General features: G+C 44.2%; 1 protein-coding gene across 2 annotated transcripts in view; it reads right to left on the bottom strand.

Moving 5' to 3' along the window:
- The window catches only part of FANCL (FA complementation group L), a 370,446-nt gene that overhangs the window by 272,019 nt on the left and 79,572 nt on the right, over window positions 1-18,855 (bottom strand). For both annotated transcript variants that reach the window (XM_078649307.1, XM_078649308.1), the window contains 2 exons: window positions 14,151-14,211; window positions 7,348-7,404 (listed from right to left, as the gene is read on the bottom strand). In XM_078649307.1, coding sequence (XP_078505433.1) covers window positions 7,348-7,404; window positions 14,151-14,211 — 118 coding nt within the window. The remainder of the gene's footprint in view (window positions 1-7,347; window positions 7,405-14,150; window positions 14,212-18,855) is intronic.

Genomic DNA, 18,855 nt, shown 5'->3' with positions numbered 1-18,855 from the left:
ACCGTCACATTTGTGTCTATTTATGTCCCCCCAGCGTTGCAGGTTGACACGTTTCGTGATTCGGGCCGGATGTTGCTCACCTTACCCGTCAGCACCATGGTGCTTGGCGGGGACTTTAATGCAGTTATGGATGGCGAGTTGGATAGGCGCCCCTCTCGTGTGTTGTTACCCTCTGGTAGGTGGCTGCCTGACTTTCTTTCCGTGTCGGGATTGGTAGATGGTTGGCGTCTCAGACATCCGAGCGCTATCGAATATACGCATGCCTCGGCGGCGCATCTCTCCCTCTCAAGGATTGGTCACGTATTATTGCCAGCGGCTCAGGCAGCCTTTGTTCCGGAAGTAGCTCATCTGGCTTGGGGGATTTCAGATTACTCGCCGATTTGGCTTCGGCTTTGTATGGGACAGGGAGACGTTGATAGAATTGCCCCCATAAACGGGTGGCGTCTGAAAGACCCAGTGGTTAAAAAGGAACTAGTGCGGGTTACGGATCTGGGAAGTGTAGAAGACTGTTGTGAGAGGGGAGGTCCTCTCCCTTGTCTCTGGGCAGAAGAAGAAGAGGAGGAGGGCGGAATTGGTTAGAGTGGAGGCGGAGCTCTTGGCCTTGGAAACTGCGGTTTCCTCCGGGAGTGACCCTGGGGCGAGTCATCGCCTCGGGCTGCTCCGGGATGAATACAAGACTCTGACACGTGACGGTGCGAAGGCACAGCACGCCACCACACAGAGTAGGATCTATGAGCATGGGGACAAGGCGGGGAAGTTGATTGCTTGGCTGGAAAAGGGAGACTGGGGGTCTCGTTTGGTGCCGGAGCTGCATATCGCGGGCTCCGGGGCTACATCGGATCCTCAGTTGATAGTTGAGGAATTCGCCCGATATTATGAGGAGGTGTACTCCTCGGCTGGCACTTTCACTGAGGTAGATAACGCCGACATGATACGGGATATACCGATGCCTACCTTGTCGGATGATCATAGGAAATTGTTGGACTCTGCTCTCACGGATGATGAGGTGGCGATGGCTATTAGGGGGGTCCATTCTGGCAGGGCTTCAGGCCCTAATGGTCTCCCCATTGAATTGTTCAAGCCGCATGCTAATTGATTGACCCCGTACTTGAAGGACATGTACATGGAAAGCCGGGATCGTGGGGGAGTTGCCCTACGATCAACGTGTTGCCAACATCATAGTCATTTATAAGGAGGGTACACCTAGACTAGACTGTTCTTCATACCGCCCGATTTGCTTGTTGAATGTGGAACCTAAGGTTTTGGCCAAACTGCTGGCCACCCGCTTGGTGAAAGTCATCTCGACCTTGATTCATCCGGATCAGTCCGGTTTTATGCCACGGCGTAACACCGCTCCTAATCTTCGTCGGCTACATGGCGTGGCGGCGGTGGCGTCTCGCATTTGCGAGCCGGCTGTGTTGTTGTCTCTGGACGCTACTATGGCCTTTGACCGGGTGGAGTGGCCTTATCTTTTCGCAGTTTTGACGAAGCTGGGGTTTGGCCCCGTCTTTATTGGCTGGGTTTGTCTTCTTTACTCGGCCCCCTTGTCTCGGGTGGTCGTGAATAACCATAGGTCCTGTGATTTTTCTCTTGGACGGGGAACTCGACAGGGCTGCCCCCTCTCGCCTCTTTTGTTTGCCTTGGCCCTAGAGCCGCTTGCGGCCTCGGTGCGGTGGGATCGTTCGATCAGAGGGTTGCGTTGGACCCCGGAGTGGGAGGACAAGATCTCGCTTTATGCTGATGATATTCTGCTGTACTTGACCTCCCCTCGCAGTTCCCTCATCGTTCTTATGGACGTCCTTACTATATTCGGGAGATACTCGGGTTTTGCGATTAATTGGGCGAAGTCGACCCTTTTTGTTTTGAGCGGGGATCCCCCTAGGGTGCCTGAGAACTGCCCTGTGACATTGGAGTCGGTTAGTTTTCGCTACCTTGGGATCCAGATTTCAAAGGATTCCAGGGTGCGCTTCAGTTTGAATCTGTTGCCCCCCTTGACCAGATTTCGTGCGGATGTTGCGCGTTGAAAGACGCTGCCACTCTCTTTGTTGGGCCGAGCTGTCCTTTTTAAGATGATGGCTCTCCCGCGGTTTTTGTACACTCTACAGAACTCCTTTGACCCCGTACCCCCGTCGTATTTCAGTGAGATTGAGTCTTTGCAGCGTAGCCTCCTGTGGGAGGGGAGACCGCGCATTGCACTGTCGAAATTGATGCTTCCTTGGTATGACTGGGGTATTGGTCTGCCTAATATCAGGAAATATTATTGGGCTTCCCTGTTGGCCCCTATCAACCATGCGATTTACGGCTCACCAGTCGATCCGGGTTATGCGATGGACCGTGGACAGGTATCGGGGGGGGGGGAGAGTACACCCGGGTATTATATGCGAAGCGCGGTCGTTTCCTGCTGGTATGGCCTCCCTCGATCTCTACGAGAGTGTGGCATGAGGCCAACAGGGACCTTAAATGGACTGGGCGCTTGACACTGGCCATTCCGTTATGGAGTTCTGAGATGTTGGGGATGCTCTGGAAAACGAAAGGGTTTGATCGTTGGCACTTGATCGGTATGACGCAGGTGCGTGATGTGTGGGGTAAGGGCAGACTGCTGACGTTTGAGGAGTTGCAGGCTAAGTATCAGCTGAATGAGACTGAACGGTTTCGTTACCTTCAGGTTAGTCATGCCTTGCGTGCTGTTCTCCCCAGGGGCGAGACGCCGCCGGTGGCCTCCCCGCTCGAGGATCGATTGCTTGATGGCCACGTGCCCACTAAGGTGATTTCTTTAACATACAGCAAGTTGGTCAATCACACTGAGGACCCCCTGGTGCAGTTGCGCGGACAGTGGGTCGCCGATGGCTTTGTTCTTGATGAGGAGAATTGGAGAGAGGCGGTGTCGTCCCCTAAGGAAGTGGCGGTCCCCATGAGACTCCAATTGGTTCAACTTCGGATTTTTCATCGCTTCTACATCACGGGTCCGGGATTGCTGAGGATGGGTTTGGCTGGGTCTGCTGACTGTCGGAGGGGGTGTGGGCTGCCTGGGACGTTCCTACACATCCTGTGGGAGTGTGAGAGGGTGTGTGACTTCTGGACCAAGGTACATTCGAAGATGAGTGAAGTATGGGGAGTGAGGGTCGAGATGGAGGCGAGGAGATGTCTGTTGAATGTGTGGGAGCCTACGGACCTGCCGAGTCATGGTAAGGTCTGGGTGGCTCTAGCTTGTACGGTCGCTAAGCGGAGTATAGCCCAGCTTTGGGGTGCTTCTCGGGCACCTCGGGTTGGGAAATGGATGGAAGACCTTGACTGGTGTATGTTCCGTGAGAAGTCGGTGTATGTGTCTAGGGGGCGACCCCGCAAATGGATCAAGATCTGGGGAACCTGGAATGCCTATCGAGGTGATATCTGTGAACCACCGGAATTGGATCCTGCCAGTGTGGACCAAGAGGATGCCTAGGCCCTTTTTCTTCTCTTAATTGATTGCTATTGCCTTTGGAAGTCTGCATCTCTATATATGTAACAGTGGTCACCCGATGCTCTCTGGTCGATGTTTGTATATGTATTGTTGGTTTCTTTTTGTTAATATAAAGAATTAAAAATATATATATATATATCATATTAAATTTACCATCATGACCCACTCGATACATGCCGTGCTGTTTTTAGGTCTCACTAGGGCCAGCACATGCGCTGGACTGGTGAGACATTTAGTAAGCAGGCTTTTAAAGTGCTGCCAAAGGCAGCCACAAGCTTGCTATTACGCGCACATGCGCGCGCGACGTGCACAGCACATTTTCCCGTTGCGCGTGCGCACCACTCGCGTTTTTTTATTTCATTTTTGCAAGCACAGATTTTTTGAATAACGCATGGTTTTCTGCGCTCCGACTTCCTCCAAGACCTCGACGCGCCTATATGTTAAACACCTCGCACACGTCTCTCAACTACAATAGCCCGAACTAAAGAAGAACCGAGATCTCCTCACTCATTTATGGTCGCCCTGTGAAACACACTACCAAGGTACTAACCGAGCTTGACTCACACACTGGAGCTTTGATGACGATTAAAGACCCTCTTCAATGGGACTAGGCCGCAGGTAGGAACAACTACTTCACTGTGCGCCTGCGCAATGTCTGCGCGAGCGAAAGCACTTAAGTGTTTCTTTCCAAACCTGTGGAACACAGAGAAGACAAACTTAGCGGAATAAAAAATCGTGACAAAGGAGCTGCTGAATGTGACGACCATCTTGGAAGGATTTCATCACCCTCGGTGAATCTGTTAATTAAACTAGTCATATAAGTTCCTTATGGAGAATTGAATATTTTTCCACTGTCACATGCGAAATTACTAATGTTGTGATCAACCTGCAAAGCCTTTTTTATTTTGCAATATTTGCGAGTTTCTGAAGTTTCATTACAATGTCGAGGAGTACAATACTAACACAATATTTTTAAAAAAGTTTTATTTCCAGTCGGGCCTTTCAAACGTACCCTGGCTACTGTGTGGAATCCTGGAAGAGGGGCTCCAAGAATTCATGAATGATGGTTGAATTGGTTAGTTATTCTTAGGAGCGGTGTCAAGTTACACTTAAGCAAGCACCGAACCCACCATAAAACTCCAATATTTCAGGTATCCCTGTGTTTGTTTGTATGACCAGTTATATATATGAACATACTTGCTAATAGTAGTTACATTGCGCATGTTAGTCATAGAAGTCGCGCCCTCATGCAAAGTACGAAGAGATTATGACTATATTTATACTTGTCTTACGTTCCAACGAATGCTGTTTTGCACTGACAGCAAGTGTATGAAACGTTTTCACAAAAGAGAACTTTTTAACTATGTTGATATGATACTCAACAACCACGTTTGTTATGTATTTATTGTGTTTTATGAAGCCCATCAGCCACTTGAGCCGCAGAGCACAAACCACCAAAAGTGCATTTTCTGAGAATAGAGTTTGTACTAGCAACACGTTCCAGGATAGATGCCCTAAGATTATGCTGGTGGAGGTGATGATATTATCTAAGTGACAGTTTCTTTATCAGTATAAATTCGAAAATACAAAATGATGTACACATTGTAAAAGCTCCGTACAGTTGTGGGGTAAATGACTTAATTTCAGTGGCGGCTCGCACAGGTAAGAGCGGTGAGGTGGCGGGTGGTGGAAGTTGACAGACAATGGGATAAGTAATATCAGATAAAAAATAAATAAAACCACTTGCTTGGCACTTGCCGCATCGGCGATGCGGCGAGCGCAAAGTAATTGGTTTTATTTATTTGATATCACTTATCCCGTCATCTGTCAACCACCACCCTGCCATTGCCTCACTGGTCCTACCTGTGCAGCAGCTACATCCCAATTTCCGATGGGCCGCTCCACCATGGAACAGCACACAGGACGCCACCTGACCACATCTATTAGTGCCTGCACACTGCACCTGGGCACACGAGGGATGTTGCAGTGGGGCTGGAACCTCGTGGCATACAAACAGCTGGCCCAGTCCTGCGGACTACTACTCTGCCAACAAGTACATGGCGATCGTTTTTGTGAAACAGAAGTGTGTTCTTGAAAGCTACAGTTAAATGCACCCAGCTCCTGTTTTTGCCGAATACCCTAGTGGTACTTGGTTATAATAGCCCGGTTTCAGGAATGTAATATATAGTATTTTACATAGGAAGCGGTGGATGCTCATCACAGTAAATTTATAAACATCTCTCTTCTATGTTAAGAATCAGGAGAACAGTCAAAATACAGTTTCTTAACGTACGGTTTAATTCATGTCCACAATATTTAGCGTAGGAATTTAGGTCCCAACAGGGCAAAGCGGATGGCCAACTAACCCCTAAAACCAGGGGCACTGAAATTATGTGGTTCTGCGGCTGTGGCCTTTTCTGCATTACTTAGATTTGCCACATTTGCTGTGCAACTCATCATCTGCTGCATTATACATACAAACCAAACTGATTAAAAGTTACAAGAATAAAAAAAAGCATTGGCATAGCCAATAGGTCTCGCCTTTGGGACCTTATAAGTGTTTATCCACGCAATAGTTGTTGTTGCACCAAGGATATTGTGCTGCATAACTAAACACTTATAAGGTCCCAAAAGCAAGACCTATTGGTTATGCCAATGCTTGTTATATTTGGCACTTCTAAATAAAGAAACTTAATCAAAACATATAAAAAAAAGTTACGAGTGCAGTGAGACAGAATCATAATAACTATGTCGTGTGAGAATACCCTCTTGTTTTCTCCTGGAAAAGAATTCCTAAATGAAATCTGAGAAATAATAGGCATTGTTACCTCGAGTAACTTGCGTTGTAATATGGTAATAATATGGAATGCGAACTCTGCACTAAAGCAATAAATGTCTTAAGAACTGTTTTCAGTATCCTTGTTCCAAATAACATATGCCATTGGGATACATTAATTATTACTGGTGTTGCATAAATATAGACACATATTATGCAAGCATATAAACAATACCAGAAGCCTGCAAACTTCAAAGAAACACGAAACAAAACTCATACTATGCTAACCTTCCAAGGAACAAGACGCAAGGCCATAGGTCAAATCATCAGAGTCCACAACACAGGAGTTCATAACAGAACCAACAGACCTTATCACAAGTTCGCTAGAATTTTAACACTTCTACCTCAAGGCTGCAGAGCCTCCAAGGTAGAGGATCCAGAGTAGATCTCAGTGGAGCAAGTTACTACCTCAACTTAATTTTAGAAGTTTCCTTTGTCCTGACCGTAGCTGTGATATGTATATGTGCCCTTCCAAAAACGGTCCTACCCAGGATGCTCTGTTAGTAGTATATTTACCTCCTGTTCCCATTCCTTGGAATTTGTAAGTACCTAATGACCTTTTCTAATCCAGATGCAAATTTAGTTTGAAAAACTATGAGTGGAGGGAGGACTGCATGGAGAGGAGAACGACAGCCAGCAGATTTATGGAACCTGTCCCTTGAACTTCTAAATTAACGATCTAATATCAGATGAAAGAGTAGCTGAAGCGTTTAGCGATTGCGCTATCATTCTAACAGAGGAAACGCATTTTATTCATTTTATTCATTTTAATAGACTAACTGTAGCTAAACTGAAAATACAATAACAATTTTAAACTCGTACTGGAAACATACATTTTGTTTTAGAAATGAAGAAAAGTAATTATTAGTGAGGCTGCATTAAGCGACTCTCTACACGATGAAATGTTAAAAAAAACTGAAATGAAAACAAATAACATAAGCCATAATTCATACTGCAAAAACGTATCTCTGGAAAACACCTCCAGTGATCACTGTTAGCCCATACTCTGGGCTAAAAATACTTTATAAACACTTTCTTATTTTTAACTTACCAAAATAGTCTTTAACTCCAGCATGAAGCTAGCCAAATCTATGCTGTGCTGCAGTCTCTGTGAAGATGAAGATATTAAGTCAACATTCAATGGCATGAGTCTCCATTTCTAAATTAACAATGCAGAAAAACATAGTCTTACTGAAGATCGTGAAAATTCGCAACAGAAAAACAAAAAAAACATGGTTGTGAGATATTGGGTTACTGGTTGGGGGAAGGGGGTAAAACCCTACTCAAGCAGGAACCACATTCCTCGTCAGGGTGAGGCACAAGCAAACCCCGAATATACCTATGTTCAACCCCCAGGTAGCTTGGCACAGAGCAGTCAGGCTTAACTTGGAGGCAATGTGTAAAGGATTTCTGCAGCACTTCAAGCAGTAATAAAGTGAAAGCACACCACAAGAAAAATCCTACACAGCAATTTAGAAAAATAGAGGAAAAAAATAAAAAAGCAGAAAAGCATCAACTGTGGTCATCTGGTTGAGCTGGACCGGGCCAAAGCTCCAAGTTCAGGCCGACCAAGATTGAGCACGGGCCGGCTAATAGGACCCATTTAGTCCTACTGAGAAAGAGAAAATTCAATCCTGGTGGCGGAGACTTTGGAGGTCCTGTTTCAAGGATGCATCACACAGCAGAGGCAATGTAGTGGTTCGGTGGAGCTGCGAGATCCTACGTCAGAGGATCCCATCGATGAGGGCTTACAATGTTAATTCCGGTGTCATGGATAAGTCACACAGTCGAGGCGATGCGTCTGTTCCAAACCGAGAACCTTTGCCGTTGTTCAAGGCTGCAAACAAGGGATTTGCACAGCATCGGCCTGCATCGGTGAAGCTTTGCATGGTGGTGTTTTTAATGCGGGCTGCAAGACCGATGCCAATTCACTCGCAGCAGAGATGACTTGTTGGTTCTGCTCAGGATTGCACAGTGAAGGAGAGGTGAAGTATAGGTTCGGCTGGGTCCACAGATGGATTAGCAGAGCACCTTCAGGCCAACTTCCAGGGGTCCAGGACAGGGGTGACACCACTTGGAAAAGGTAGGACTCACAGATGGTGGAGTCCAGCTGCTGTGTTCAAGGCTGTTGGAGGCTTCTCTCTCTGAGGCTCTAGTCAGGAGGCCAGCCAACTAGCCCTTGGAGTCATTTTGGGGTCCTGAGTTCAGCAGATACAGGTCCAGTCCTTCTCACACACACAAGAGGTCAGCAGGTCAGCACAGCAGGGCAGCAATCCTTCAGAGCAACATTCCAGCAGAATAGCGATCCTTTTGTAGCACAGCAGTACTTCTTCATGGCAGAGTATCCACAGGTCCAGAAGTGTCCTGAAGAATTGGTGTCCGGGATCAAATATTTATTTCTGGGCCTTCCTCTGAAGTGGGAGAAGCTTCTAGAGGTTTCCCTTAGAAGTCCACGGGCAACATATCTTTCCTGTCCTGGCTCCAGACTAACTACAGGGGGTATGCAGAAAACGTAGAAATGAACACTTCCCTAGCCTGAGAGGGGGCAGTAAGCTTTTTTTTCAGTAGTCTATTTTATTCTATTTAATTTTATTTCATTTCACTTTTTGTGTATTGACAGCATACTTTGTGCGCAATAAGTATCGCATTCGCGATGTGGGTTGTTTATTCCTGTCCTCTTTCTATGCACATGGTTCATGTAGGCGGGAGAGAATATCACTGGTTACCAACGCGGCATGTTTTAGTCGCAGCCAGTGTTTCTGAAGAGGTTGTTTTGCTACAGGCGCTTCCCGTGGAGCAAACGGTGAGCTTTCCTTCTCGTGTTTTCTTTTTAGACTTTTTAACCACTCTAAGTATCAAACGGAGTTTTGAATATCGGCTTTTTTGATTTTTAGGTGGCCCTGTTCCACTTCACCTTCGGGTTCTTTCTACATTTCAATAGCATTGCAGTTGAATCGTGTGCTGGAGGTAAACTGTTCATATACATGTTTTGGTGATAACTAAGCGCCAGTTCTTTCATACATGACCTTTAATCCAGTTTCGCATATGGTTGTTTTGGCAGTTTTTTACCTTTTGGTCACTGGTCATGTTTCTTGGCAGAATGTGCTCGCAATTCTGCCGTCATGTATTTATTCAGGATTATGGTTGTTTCTGGGTGCTGAACTTTTTCACAAACTTTTTCACTGACTTTTAATATACCATGCACTCTCGGTGTTCGAATCTTGGATGGTGGTTTTGATTTTGACTAGATCTTAATGGTCACTTTTGGATACTGGTTAACATGAATATGGGGAAATGGTCCTTCTTAGCCACATTTTTTACTTGTTTTTGAGCCAAAATGTCAGTCACACAATGCCACATGACAGTCACTGTATATATTCCTATTACATTTACTTATTTACTTGTTACAGATTCCCCTCATGAAGGGCTACTGTTAATGGCCCGAAATACATTGGGAACTCATGAAGTTTGTTTTCGCATGCTGAACTCAAGCTGCATTATTTATTTACCTTTGGATTTGATCTGCCAGGATTTTGTATAAAACGCAGAATCCAAATCGCTTCTGGCTTTGAAGAATATATTCAGAACTTGTGGATTCAACGAAAATTGTTTTTGATTACTGTGGTATCATTGTACTATTTTGCATACTTTGTTGATGCTTTTGTGATTGAGGTTGTACACTATTATGTGACATACTTGTAGTGCACTGGGTTAACCTGGATACACTTCCAGACACTCTCTTCATTTTGAATTAGGTGGTTTGCAGAACCCCTCACCTGGTGCACACGTGACTTTTCAAAAATGTAATTTAAATTTGTGTATTTGATGCAGATTGTTTGAATTAGTATCTGGAGTGCCTATTTGCTGCATTTATTCTCTTGTTAACTTTCTAAAAGTGGCATTTTCAAAATTGTATAATTTAAAATCTGACTTCACCATGAGAGTGGATTTTTCATTACAACTCCAAAAACACTATGCATGAACTGGTTACCTGCTCCCGTTTGGAAATCATCACTTATTAGATGTAATAAGGTAACTCCAAAGCGAGACCATGCAGTAGTGAAAAACACATTTAAGAGTTTTTCACTATTAGGACATGTCAAACTAAAATGCATATGTCCAACTATTAAATACATTTCACCCTGCCCTTAGGGGTGACTTATATGTATTCAAACTGAAGGTTTGAGCCTGGCAAAAGGTTTATTTTTCCAGGATGAAATGGCAGTTTTAAACAGCACACATAGGGTGCCATTGCAGACTTGACTGAGGTGCTACATAAGTGGTTGGCCCAATCCGTACTGCAGGCCCACTAGTACTGTTTCATTTACAGGCACCGAACACAGGTAGTGCCACTTGACAACGGACTTACAAGTAAATTAAATATGCCAAGTGGGTATAAGCCAATTCTGTCAAGTTTTAAGGAGAGAGCAGAAGCACTTTAGCACAGGGTAGCAGTGGTAAAGTGCACAGAGTCCTATAGCACAGTGTTTCCCAAACTGTGGTCCGCGGACCCCAAGGAGTCCGTGACACATTCCCAGGGGGTCCGTAGGCAACAGTTTTAAAAGCACAGAAACGTTTCTTGTATAAATAGCAGCTTTCCAGCAACAATAAAAGTGTCAAGAGAATGCCAGTGATTAATGTACCTGCTGGAGAGCGAGGAGAGTTTTGTTCAGTGGCAGCTTTGATTTAACTAATGTAGCACAGAGGGTGAATGTGCCTACTGCAAAGAACGTGTAACATGCATCTTAAAGTATTTTATGTGCCTAGGTTCGTGGTTACTGCTTTTGTGACAGAGATTCTTTTGTTACTGTGCACTTCATAAGTGACAATCGTAATCTAGCAGAGGGAGGGACCTATAAACTGTCATAAAAGAGCTGCTTGCAAACTGCATGGTACCAGTTAGTAACTTATATTTTGTCCCAGTTATTCATTATCCTAATGCTGCTAAAAAGATATATTTGGGTGGAAATACATTTTTAATGTTAAAGTCAATGCTAGCCACTGTGTTAAGTTCTGAATCCTGAGTTTGTGCTTTTCCAGACCAAGCACTCTTTAAACATTTTATATACACACTGATTTACATGTATGATTCAATGTCTCTATATGTGTGTGATGTAAAGTGCTCTGACATCCTAAAATGGTATGAGAGATGCTATAAAACAAATGAAATACATCTGACAGAGGGGCTATTACTTCAATATAAAATACTAAGGGCCAGATGCATGATCTGTTTTTATATGTGCGAACGGGTTCGCGAACACGTTTGCGCATGCAAAAACCTATTGGGCCATGTACATAGCCTATTTCGCGAGTCACAATTTGTTTGCGACTCTCTAAATAGGTTTTGCAACTTGCTATTTGGAAGGGGCAGTCCCTTCCAAATAGCGAGTCTCAAAACCATGTACAAATGTTTTGCAGTCGCAAAACAGTCACAATTACCACCTACTTCAAGTAGATGGTAATGCATTTTTTATAAGGGCAGGCAGTGGCCCCAGGGACCTCTGCCTGCCCTTAGAAAATGAAACAAAAACGTTTCTTTTTTTTTCTTTTTTTAAATGCATGGTAAACAGGCTGCATTTTTTTAAAAAAAACTGCTTTATTTAAAAGCAGTCCGAAACATGGTGGCCTGCAGAGCCCAGCAGGCCACCATCGCTGGGAGGGCTGGCATTCCCAATGGGCTCGCAAATTGCAAGAGGCTCATTAATATTAATGAACCTCGCAATTTACGACCCCAATGGGAATCCCAAACAGTGTTAAAAACACTGTTGTACATTTCATTTAGCAACTCGCAATTTGCCACTCGCAATGTGTCGCCAATTGCGAGACGCTAAATGAAATGGTCGTACATTTGGCCCCAAAATCCTTAGTACTTTGAGTATTTGTTTTGTGTGCACACGTGTGTATTTTTTTCGAATTACTGTTTTAATGTTTGAAATTTATCTCATACAAATAGCTTGGGGGTCCCCGGCTTCCAGTGGTGACTCAATGGGGGTCCTCAGGAGTCAAAAGTTTGGGAAACACTGCTATAGCCAGCAAAACTAAATCAGCAACTAGGAGGGTTGAAGGCAAACAGTTTGGGGGGGTACCATGCCAAGGATGTCAGGTGACAGAAGTTAATCAAAGTTTGAGATGTCTTCATTATTTTAAATAAATCAGTTCACATGTGAAACAGCTGCTGATGACAATGTCAGCCAACACTTTGATAGTTCAAACTTTTGCCGAGGATTGACCACCTTTGATAAAAAAAAAAAAGTTTGTTGATTACAGTGCCCAAATCAGAAAGCACAAATAAACCAAGTGGTGCCAAAGAGCTAGTAATTTATCTATCAAATTTAAATAAAGCCTAACTTTGTTGCTGCTCACTAAATCAGAAATGACTAAAGATTCAGGACAAAGGAATAATTGATTCAAACAAAATGCCACCCACTTGGCATAGAAGTGTCTTTCATTCAAGCTTTCATTTGGATAAACACAAAGTATCATCTTTCTGAAGAACAAGGTTTAATTTTGTTGACCATGCTGTTTGTGCCCAAGTTTAAGAGACTGTTTGATTTGTGGTGGACAATAAGCACATATCAGATAGCACTTGCAGAAATGAACAACCAAGAGAGTGTTATTTAATAGTGTTTCAAGTTTTACTGGGCTGGTACGTCCCAGGAGTATCAAAATGGTACGGAGAACCTATTTGCTGATTAGGAAAGTCAACATACTAGAAGGCCTTCCATGCAACACTTCAGTTACTGAAAGTTCTGAAAAGCTCTGTGATGTTTTTTTCTGTTTTTGTTGACATGATAATTCATTGTGGGACTATCCTGTTGGATACCAAGCCTTTGTGTAAACCAATGCTTGGTCTTTGCCTAATTCAAACTGCAAGAACTATTGGTAAAAGTAAAGTCCACATTTGTAAAGCGCACAATCACCCATAAGGGTCTCTAGGCGCTGGGGGCCGTCGGGAAGATTAAGCGAGCTATTGCCCAGAGTCACATGGTGCTGGGCTACCCTGCCGCCGGAGCCGGGGATCGAACCGTGGTCCCCAGATTCCAGCGTCAGTCGCCCTGGCCGCGGCGCCACAGACTGCAAGAACTCTTATTCCTACCTAGCTATATGATGTTTCTAAATCCAGTATGCAGCAGCTTTGCAGCTGTCAATGAGTGTTAATAGTGTAGTGGGTTTCTGTCTCTATTGGGTGCACAATGGATGCTGCAGTCCACTTGTGACATTTAACTTTACAGGCCCCAAGTACACATTGTTTCATATACTAGCGACTTACAGACAAGTTAAATATGTTAATTAGGAATATGCCAATAAAACCATGTTTAAAAGGAGAGTACATGAACTTTACATTCAGTTTAGCAGGTTTAAAGTGCAGAGTTCTAAAGCTAGCAAAAATACAGAGTCCAGCAAAAGGCAAAGAATCTGGGGTGACAACGCAGAAAAGGTGGATTTCCTACAGATGCTTTCAAGTCGAGACCGATCCTGTGAAAAGCTGGAGTTCCGAGGTCCACCTCTGAGCCATAAAACGAAATGAAGATTACTCACTGGATGCAGAGTATTATGGAAGGGCACAATCCTATCTGCCATTAGAACAAATGAAAAAAAGAGCCCTATATATTGGTTTCGGACTAAAATGTTTCTCTACTTTTATGTAATATTTAAAAATATAAAATGCCTACAAGGCATTCAAAGCCCACCAATAGATTTTAAATATTTTACAACTTATGAATCGGAAGTGGATTGTAAGCTTCAGAAATGGCATTTCCCTATCCTTTGCATTTCGTGTTTTTTGCTTTTAAACATTTGCAAGACAACACAAAACTTATTAGCAACACTTAAAGAAGTTACTGAAGTTCTTACCTGTCTTACTATATTATGATATCCATGTAATACTTTCTTCAACTGCCAACTACACTGTAATCTGCAAATAAAACACAGTACACGTTAATTATCGAAAAGCAAACCTTCTTTGAAGAACACTAAAGCTTGACACAACTCTGAAAGCAAACTTGGGTTATGCATGTTTCCGTTACTCATGACAGCATCCAAAAGAACAACTTTACAAACATGAATTGCATTTCCCAGAAGTCCAATGAAAAATAAACTATAATCCTGTTCCTTGTAGTGTCAGCCCCATCTATCCACCTCAAACTAGTAACTTTCTAGTAACTTTCAGAACACACCCTCTCTCTTTCTTTGTCCCTTTCCCAAAGTAAAACTCCACATAGGTGGTCATGCTTGACCAAAGGATCATGACTGTATTATGCATTTTTAATCTCCAGACCTGCGAGCAACACAGCTTCTAATTATATCTTGCCAAAGTAGGAGAGGACACCAGAGAAAAAGCCCTCCTGAGATCAACAGCTAGGTGGCAGACAGCAGTCCTATTACACTGATGGCTGCATCATGTGCCCTCAAAGACTGAGCCACACAATGTGGGTGATTAGGAAAACTAAGATACAGAAACCAACAAGTACTGGACTTTCACATATTAAACGCTACCTAATTCAGAAAAGACAGTCCCATCTAAATCCAGAGCTCACACATCTGACACGCTGTTGCGGGATATCCAACATAACACTGCCAACTTTGTAGACAGGGCATTACCAGATAATTCCTCATTTGTAGGTCAAAGACCCAGATTTCCCACACCCGATTTTCAACCCACAAACCAAAACATTCAGTTCCCTGATGAACAGGAAGCCTGTTGCGCCACAAAAGATGGCAAACATAGCGGCATTCCATTGCCGGCACCACCAAATCATAAAATGTGCAACTGACTCAACCAATCTAAATGCCTTGCCTTCCATCAGAAGCTTGAACAAAAAAAAAATAGAAATCAAGACATTCGTTAAGTCTCGAAACCCAGTCAACATACAAACTGCATCTTAATCTTCATGATAACCACGCTAAACAGGGTCTTGTTGGTAACCACAGACCAAAACTGCTGGATAAACTTTAAACACTGTTCCAAAAGTACTGTGACCTCTCAGCGAGAAGGCCCAAGAGTCCCTGAATCACCAGGAGGTAACACTTCCTCTCGCCTCCCTCTATGATGAGCATTCAGAAGTGCACAAAAGTGGGGAAAGAAGACTGGAGAATCCCAAGAAATTTCTAGAAGAATTGGGAACCATGCTTGTGAGCCTTAAAGATTCACCTCTAAATTCTCATCAGCCTCTACCTTTGCATCTGCACAACATCAGCAACTGGGAGTTCAGCTTCAACATAAATGGGTCCTGTGGCATGGACAGAGTTTGTTCACAATTGCTTCCAACACCACCAAATCCAGCGTCCAATAACTGGGACCATATAGGTATCATGAATTCCAATAGGCCATCTGCCTGGATTAAAATCCTGTGGTCCAGGAAGAAGTGCCAAAAGTCCTGAACAGGACCTATTATTAATTTCCAACAGCAACTTAAAACCCATAAACACCAGTCACTATAGAGTTGGGACAGGGTTCTTCTGGCTAAATGGACTGTGGAGATCCTTTGGCTCCTGGATGTTCTTGATCCATGGAGATGTTTTCCACACACATGTTCCAGTCAAATGTTTCTTGGGCAAGTCTTCCTGGAATCAGAGAACTTCTTTTAAAGGACCCCTTGTGCTGTCTGATAGGAGCTCTGTCACAGCAGCAAGACTTGATGCAAGTGTCCTAGAATTGGAGGAATGATTTAAAGTACTAGAAAAATTCCTACGCACCCCTTCGGATTCTTTCTGCAGGCTATTACATTCCAGAGAGAAAGTACTTTGAAAGGGCCAATTAAGATAAGTACTTTACATGCTTGATCTAATTCAAAGATCTATCTTTGAAAATTTTTGCTCAGCAACTTAAAGAATATTTGAAATTTTAATGAATTAATTGTGGTCATATCAAATTAGTAAATTGATTTTACTTGTTGGATATTTTACACAATGGATAGGTCCAATCTAAACAGTGCTTGTAAAATGATAAATCTAGGTTTTAGTTGTGCCATTTCAGAACTGTTATTCCGTGCTTGCTTGATATCTCCAGATCACTACCTGCTCATTACAATGTCCCCGTAACCTCATGAAACTAACATTGGTGGAGCCATCTCCATCTTCTAAACTCCTCATCCTGGCTCGGAGATAGCATAATTATGAGCTGCACTCACTTGAGGACAAACAGGTACACATCTATGCTTGAATCAAATTTGGTGGATCTTCGTAAGACAGGGGTTTCTACATACTTTACCAGTTGCCTTTATTAAAAGCAAAATCACTGTTTCTTCAAGAAGTGTTGTGCACAGCAAGTCATGGACAGGACCACAGCAATTAAGCGATTCTGCAGCTGCTGTGTTTTCTGCATAATTATGGATTTGCTGCATTGCTACACCATCCTTTAGCTTCTGAATAATTTGCAGACTTAACAAAACAATATTTTAGTTTCTAGTTCAAACTGATTAAAAGTTACTAAAATCACTGCCACATATTTTGACGTTCAGTCGCAGACGCTTTGACATGCAGTGAGAGATCACCTTTATTTTGCTGATTGCTGCATTTAGGTGTTGATTTGACACAAATGGGGAGAAACACTGGCCCACACAGTGCTAACATTGTAAAATTGACAATACTGAAGTAATACTGCCATAAAATGTGCTGTGTTACGCTGCAAAATTTGCATTTTCTTACTGTATAATTAAGTCAACCCAGCGGCATAATTTGTTCTTCCGCACTGTTCCAGTGGCCCTAGTCATGGTATAGAAAGTGTTCAGCAAACATATTTAGCACCAACTTTGATGGTACAGCAGATTGTGGGTTAAGTCAAAGACAAGACAGTACACCTATTAATTCTACATACTGCATACCATAAATTAGGCACATTTTTAGGAAATAGATGAGAGGGAGAGTTGGGAGACTGGAAGCGGTTGTCAGCCGTTTTGCAGTTTATTTCTGAGGAGGTGGTGTAGGGCCCTCTTGAGCAAGTGGAGTGAGGTAATACCTACAATTGAAGCTCACAAGGAACTTTGCTGGAATGGTATCAGCAGCTGAGAAACAGAACTTGGATTTTGCATATGGAGGCTGTAAGGAGTTTATAATTGGACGCATGCAGGGATGTAGCTGCAAGGGTTTGAAATAGGTACAGGAACAGGTGGCATGAACATTTTTGAAGAGAAGAGAGAGGTTTGAATAGAGCTCTATTTTTGGCAGACAGTCTCAACTTGGGGCAAGGAGGTAGTTTTTATATGGGGTTGGGCGGAACAGCAGGGGGGGAAGAGGCACAGTTAAGGGTGGCTATACCAATGTGGGCAAAGGGCAATGTTAAGGCACGAAAGTCTGCTCATAGTTTTTTTCCAATTTATTTAGAAGTTTAGGCATTTGCATCTACATGGAGTGGCTGCTAGGAAAAGTTACTCCGGTCTCAGTACGAGAACCAAAGGTAGGGGCAAAGAAGGCAGTGTTCATTGCAGAGTTGGAAGAAGCAGTGGCAAGCAATACAAATTTTGTCAAAAACTGCAAAAAAGAATCAGACTGCCTCTGATGAGTAACTGGGGTTCTCAGTGGTGGGTGTAAAACAGGGTCAAATGCATTCGGGCATGTCTTTTAAGACAAGGAAAGATCAAAAGTGGCAGTCAAAGGGAAAATAATTGATATGTGTTTCAGAAAGACAGAAATAACTTAGGTCTTGCGTCTCTGTGGACAGATGTTCTTCACAAAATAGGCAAAGAAAGGTGCGTCAGAGACCATGGGGCGTGGCCAAGCGGCGATACATGATGGCCGCGTAGAACAGAGCTCCGCCACCTAACTCTCCTTGAACGTCTATCCGGCGGCACCATCCGATCATCTAGCGGTGGTTCCATGCATCGGAACATCTGCCGAGCCCATTCCGCCCATCTCGGCCCGCGCCTGGAGTCTGGGGGCGCCGATACGAGGACCGTCGCAGTAAGGCCTTCCTCCGGATCCGAGGCCGGGGCCCACAGTGCTACATTCGGCTGGGAAGTAACACAACAACACTAGGACCTCTCGTGACGGCGGGAGGTCTAGGACACAAATCCACCGGAAACAGCCAGCTGACCCTGCCATTTGGACCGGGTCTCCGCCGCAACCTGTGGCCGGGAAGGACCCGGGGAAGAACTCCCATCGAGGAGGGGCTGCCAATAACGGTGCTGTCTACGCGATGCGCGCTTCTCACCAGCGTGCGGCGAAGCAGCCCAGCGGAGGTTTGGATCGTGTCATCTTGCCCTCCTTCGTCTGTGGTGACGCACTTTGGCCGGGATTGTTGTGTTTTCATTTTTGATCCCGCTGACTATGGATTGTGCCCCGTCTTCCTGGGGGTGGGCACGGAGTGTGGCAACCGCATGAGCTGCGTCCCGGCCTGCAATGGGTGCGGTCCAGGGAGGACCTTATTGCTACATCATACAGGTGGGAGCCCCCCTCCCCTCTGGCAGATAATAGGGGTACGGGACCACGCACTGACACCAGCACAGAGAGCGGGACACTCTAGTTTGGGTAAACTTGTGCCTTCCTCCTGGTTACAGTCTCGGCAACTGCAACTGCATGGCATAGCAGGGAACTCCCCCCCAGGGCATTAATATCTGGGTGA

Source organism: Lissotriton helveticus, chromosome 6 (assembly GCF_964261635.1).
Source record: "Lissotriton helveticus chromosome 6, aLisHel1.1, whole genome shotgun sequence".
In the NCBI taxonomy this organism is placed as follows: domain Eukaryota; kingdom Metazoa; phylum Chordata; class Amphibia; order Caudata; family Salamandridae; genus Lissotriton; species Lissotriton helveticus.
This window is presented reverse-complemented; position numbering and strand designations above follow the sequence as displayed.